We start from the raw sequence: 6,551 nt of genomic DNA on the forward strand, positions 1-6,551 counted from the left end.
TATAATATATAATATGAAGTCCTTTATATCATGTTAACATAATAATATAAATTATAAAAGATATTTATTTACAATTATATTAATTGTTTTTATTATACTATCTTATTCCATACTATTTTTTTTTATAATTTCAAATTGCATTATTTATGATTTTATTAAAAATTAATTGTTATTATATTTTCATTTTTAATTTTTGTTTTTACTTTATATTTTATTTATATTATATTTATATTATATTTATATAATTTCCATCGTTAAAAATGTTATCAAAAATTAAAATAAGAAAAATATACTAAAATTCAAAAATACTAAGATTTACTTGTGAAAAAATAAATATTTCTACTTCTGTTGATACGTTACTGAGAAAATGGTAACTAGGCAACACTTACATTAACTAGTTGCGGCATCAAAGAGATGTCAGTGCGCGTCCCACCCTCGTGTGGTGCGCTTCATAATTTTTTACACGTAAATATAAACCTCGTGTACAAGATTAGTAATAAATATATATTTCAAGAATATATCTCGCGATGGAAGATATTCAAAAACTAGCAACACAATTTGTCAGAAAGTAAGCTTCAAATCAAATAACATTTTTCCATGTTATACACTTTTTCAGCACTATGTATCGAATTCAAATAATTAAAGCTTATGAAACACGTGTAATGTTTGCATTAAACACGATTGTCTCCTTTCTTGTTTTAATATATTATTTTAATAAGATAATTTTATAAATTTTCTCATACTCATTGTGGAAATATTTTTTCTTATATATTAAGAAATATATTAAGAGTATATATTATAATATTATTAAGAGTAAAGACAATAAATATAATTTGTAATGAAACAGTTGTTATTATATTAACAGATATAATTATTAATTAAGAGACTGTTTGCTGTTTAATAAATATGTATTTTTTAACAATATAAAATAACATTATAAAATTATATAAATAATATTTAATGTAAAATAAGAATTTATATTAAAAAATGAATACAAAAAAAATTATTTAATTATAATTATATCCTAATAATTATAATATATAATTATATTTAAATCATGCATTTTTAATTTCATTCATCAAATCATATATTATACGAAAAAATATCTCAATTTTTTCAAATATTTTTTTCAAAAATAATATTTCATTAATTATATAAATTAAAAATAATCAGATTTTCCTTCAAATCGCAATACATGTTAACCAAAACTTGAATAACATACATATTCATCAATGAAACACGCTTACGATACGACGCTTATCTCAAGAAGAGCTATTCGATTTACTTTAAACACGCTAATACTATTCACTGTCTAGTAACTCGCTTTCATTAAATTTTCTTAAATGAGCATGAATATATGATGCACACAATGAAGGGAACGATCAGTATCATCAAAAGATAATTCGATCATGGACTTTCCTTTCTTATTTCAACTTAATTTTTATAGTTATTCGAATCACTGCGATTCCTTTCACGCTCTGCTTCTGATCGACGATCCCGAATGATCGACTCGATCATCAATAAATAACATATAACAAATCAAACGCATTGTTACTGCGCAGCACACGTAATCTCACGTGAAACCGGAGATGTTATCATTAAATATTAACGACGCGCCATCACGAAGGAACGAAGGCCTCCGCGAATTATTAACGGAGCAATAACGATCGACGTACAGTACGGTGAATCAACAAAATAACGATTTTCAGTCATCGCCGCGTTACAGCAACACGTGCACGTGGGTTCGTTGTACGTGTGCATTCTGCATAGATATCATCAAATGTTCGCCACTTCATCATCACTTAAATCATCATCATCACATTGATGTATGAATAGAAACATTCTTGAAATTTAATTTAGAATGCACTTTCTTTCAAATCTCAGCTATTATCGTTGTAAGAATGTCATGTTTCTTATATCTACTTCCTACATTTGTAACGATGATAGCTATGCTTCCGGTAAGATGATGCTTTGTGGCGATTTACTTTTTATAGATAAGAGAATGAATCGTGTTGTGAAAAGCGAAGAAATTATTCTATTCTGTCATGAACAATTATTATTATCGTTACAATTTAATTAAAAAATTCAATATGCTACGACTAAAGCGTTATCAATGTGCTTTTTATTTTCAGAAATATTTAAAAAAAGTTTTCTTTATAATTTCTTTATAATAATTATTAGATCAATTTAAATAGAAATACGTTTTTGTCATCTTTTTCTTTATTTTGAAAATTAGTATATTGCGATTTATTCAGTGTTGAATATTCAGGAGAGTAAAAAATCGTGACAATAATTATTCCAAGTTACAAATTCTTACAGTCGACGTGCCATAAAGAATACATTATAATGTAATATGATATCCTATGGTATCTTTTCAAATATATCAAGAAAAGTTTTCTCATAAATACTTAGCCTTGAATTATCGGATTAATTCAAATTGAATCGCATTAGAATTGGTGCATAATTTTCAGAAAAGATAGATCTTTAAAACGATTTGAAAACCTCTATCGATTTTTCCATACTGTTATACACATTATAAACTGGCTAGTTCCACGATAGCGTGACACGTGACGGGAAACAGCCTAAGAACGTAGACACTGCTGTTTAAGAACGGTAACACCGTTCACAGGTACAAAGAAAATTGTTTCGATGATGCATACATTATGGAACAATTTTCTACATTTCAACAGATTTCAATTTGATCAAATGTGAAAGAACAAATCTGTCATAACTAGAAATAATTTGACAAAAATAAATAAGAGAGAATGTTAAAAAACGAAGTTAAGAAATTTAAAATCTCATATATCACAAACTATGTGTTAAAGTTTCGATTTTCAATGATTCATTTTACAAGACTTAAGTTATTAAGCTTGTGATTCTAATCACAGGTTCTATATCGGTAATTCGATCGCAATTTGTAATTTTCATAGTCCACTCAAATTAGACTCCCTTATTTCACGGTGAGCCTCAAGGACACTTGTCGACACGGCCGATAGAAATAATTTGGTTTGGTGCTACTGTGCTAGTGGCGTGCACATAGCTGTCCGCCTCTAATTTCTTATCAAACTTCTTTTCCCTTGAAAATCAATCGATTTATATCGCTCTATTTTCCGTGAGCACATATTCTCCCTCACCTGTACGCCAAACTTTCAAACTCGTCATCTCTTATTCATTACTTCTTTGAATCTTATATCATTAAGAGAGAAAGAATTTCTTGTTTCATGCAATCGTGAAGAAAATAAGTATTATTTACATTGTTGGATATTGAACAAAAACACCAATTAAAATTTTAAATTTTAATATTGATTATAATATTAATTTCACGTGAAAAATGTGATTACTATACGATAAAATGAGAGAAATTAAATTACTTTTTTCTTTTTCTTCCCTCATTTCTACATAATTTCACAAAAAAATAAAATCTTGTAAATCTTGTAAAAAATAAGATTATTTGAATTTTTCTTTATAGTTTTTTATAAATAATATCAAATGTTTTATCAAACTAATTGTTGGTAATTTTTGATTAATACAATTATCATGAGTTTCGATTACATTAATCTTAAAGACAATGATACCTGATAAAAACGAAAATTAAAGATAAGTCGACCTTGCCATGAAACTCGGCATAATAGTTCTCGAAGAATGATAGGTGTTGTGGCGTTAGGTTTCTATGGCAGCGAGTGACCTGGTCAGTCCACCACGTGGTCAGTAACCGAGCTTTAAATTCGGGTCGAGTTTAGTGATAAACTTCTGATGAGATCTGCAATCGTATCAATTCTTTCTCGGGAATGAGGGCTCGGTGTCAATCAATTAATCATTATCCAAACTATACTCTATTTTTACTTGTAATATAAAATCTGAAAATTTGCTTATGGTGATCGATGCAGTTTTAGAAATATTAAAAAGAAAAATGTATATACGTGTATAAATTTGCATGACTTTATCCCTTGTCACGTAGCTTCATTATCGAATTAGTACATTTGCTGCATTACTGCGGATGTGTCTAGACATTTCTGTAACGATTATTATTGGAATTGTTTTTTAAGGTGTTTATTTCGAGTCACGAAGTGGCCGTGTTTACTACTGGCGCGCAGTGGTTAAAACCATTTTAGTCAGACATATAATGAACAGTGGTGAAATTACAGTAAAAAATGCTTGAGGACAGTTGAAAAAGTTTTCATTTTAGTTTTCATTCACAATCAGTTCTTATTCACGATCTATTATTAGAGATATACACTATTTGTAACTGTTAAATAGATATTTCTTATTTTATTTTTAGTTTTATATGAAATAAAATAGAAATAATTGTTGATTTTTTTTTAACTTTTATTGTTATAATTTTGTTCTATAATATTTGCTTCTTATTTTGATTAAAACTTTTTTATTTTTCTTGTTAATAATTTATACAAATTTTAAAATAAAGGCAAATTGACTGTAATGAAATTTAATCATTTACTTTCAATTAAATTAAAATAAACTAAAAACAAATCAGGAAAAGAAATCCTTGATTGAAAATAAATCTGTAAAAATCAAAACTTTGAACATAAAACATTGAATCTTCATAAATTATACCATCTACACACACCAAAAATCTTTAAATATTAACAGTATTATATTCTCAGTCTCGTTTCTTCTGTTTCATATTCTACCCTATATTATATTTAAATTTTTTGAAAAAAAAGAAGATAACAAGAAAGATTTATCATATTCTTTTAAAATTAATACTTACGCCAACGAATAAAGTTTACATTCAATCTTTTTCGAAGGGGTGACCCAGTTCGCGGGTAAAGGAACCGGACATTCTCTTCGGCGCGATGAATTCGATCCGCCGAGAGGGCGAAAGATGTTTCCACGCGAGGTCAGACCAGTTGTGAACCGGTGCCAGAGACGGGCATGGACACTAAGACTCCACCGATCCCGTTGAAGGTCCAGGAGAAGCCAAAACCGAGATATCAAGAAAGTGTGGCCGATGTGTCCTTGCCCCCGCTGACACCGTACAGAAATCATCGTCAGAAACAAAAAATCCCTGGAACACAGTGGTCGCATAATGTACCAAGTAGTATACGATATCAGGATCATCAGAAAAAAAGGCCTTACAGGTACACTTTCTGCTCGATCGATCCACGCATTCGTTTAGAACCATTGTTTAGAACAGGGTCTCACTTCTTACGCGCAAGCTTTAGAAAATTACAACACGTTCTTATAAAGTATATTGTGAAATCGAAGTTCTGTCGTAAAGTGTCGAGGAAAAAAGAAAAAAGTGTGATAAAATTTTAATTAGTGAATTATAAAATAATATTATAAAATATATATTTCAAAATTAGTGAAAATTTTGTCTCAAGAATCTTGTAAAATATTGTTTCACTCTTTCAGAGTGCTTCAAATCGGCGCGACGCCTTTGATGCATGCTTGCCAACAGGGCGACAGAGCAAGAGTTTTAAGATTATTGAAAGAGCAAGAGGAGACTATTGGCTATAAAGATCGCACTCTAAGGAGCGCTTTACATTATTGCATGGATGCTGGAACTGGAGGTGCCGTCGCTGCGGCGGCACCGGAACTGGTGAATGCACCAGACGCAGAAGGACACACACCTCTTCATCTGGCTGTCATCGCGGGTGACACTCAATTAGTGGCTGTCCTATTGGCGAATGGTGCCGATGTAAACGCCAAGGATCTGGAGGGACACAGTGTTCTTCATTGGGCTACCGGTATTTTTTCATTATTTCTAAAATTAATTAAAAAGATATTAGTAAATATAATATACATATCTGTAATAATTTAAATTAAGTATTCAAATATTACTTGTTCAAATTTCTAAAATGAAAATTATATTTTTTAATAGCGTTTGTATTTTGTATAAATCGGATTTAGTCTAATCGGTTATCTTATCCGTTTTTTTTCCGTTTTTGTTTCTGAATATTCATAATTTACATTTAATGTATTTATCGCATGTTTTTTTCTACATGAAGATATTCTACATACAAGGCATTTCATTTTTATCATCTAATATAACATTTTATCATTTAATGAATCTAATAATCAAAATTTTATAAAAATATTTTCTAAAATAAAAGAATAATTGTATGATTTATATAAAAATCAATGTAATAATTAATTATTATTACATATATCATTACAAAAATACAGATAAGTTATAATTATAGTATGATATATAATATAATAATATTATTATAATTATATAAATATATAAATACAATTCGCTCAAAGGCGCAAAAAATATCATAACATTAATAAGGATAGAAATAAATATTTGAAAATATCAATGTTTCTAAAGCTAATAGTTAATAACTTCTTATTGATGTTGATTTTAATGCTGATGACATACTCTGCATGTAAATTCACTTTACAACAACTGCATTTCACGTGAACGGTAATTTTACGGTTAGAGAATACCGCCCACAATCAAGATTAAACAAAGTATCGTTTAAGACCGCAAGAAAGAAAAGTGAACGTAAATTGACTGCTTATAAAAAAAAAAAAAACTACTTTTCCTGGATGAAAGGTCAAACCGAACTCATAACGATTCCTTA

The 6,551-nt window shown here is 28.8% G+C and overlaps 1 protein-coding gene across 5 annotated transcripts in view; it reads left to right on the top strand.

Annotated features, from left to right (window-relative positions):
- Window positions 1-401: 401 nt before the first annotated feature.
- The window catches only part of LOC102676964 (ankycorbin), a 15,828-nt gene continuing 9,678 nt past the window's right edge, over window positions 402-6,551 (top strand). For 3 of the 5 annotated variants that reach the window (XM_031511225.1, XM_031511224.1, XM_031511226.1), the window contains exons 1-3: window positions 402-568; window positions 4,767-5,099; window positions 5,374-5,708. In XM_031511225.1, the coding sequence (XP_031367085.1) occupies window positions 4,894-5,099; window positions 5,374-5,708 (541 nt within the window). In that variant the 5' untranslated portion in view covers window positions 402-568; window positions 4,767-4,893. The remainder of the gene's footprint in view (window positions 569-4,766; window positions 5,100-5,373; window positions 5,709-6,551) is intronic. The other 2 variants (XM_006617282.2, XM_031511227.1) reach the window with 1 other exon arrangement.

The sequence above is a fragment of the Apis dorsata genome, unplaced genomic scaffold (genome assembly GCF_000469605.1).
Source record: "Apis dorsata unplaced genomic scaffold, Apis dorsata 1.3 scaffold_295, whole genome shotgun sequence".
Lineage (NCBI taxonomy): Eukaryota > Metazoa > Arthropoda > Insecta > Hymenoptera > Apidae > Apis > Apis dorsata.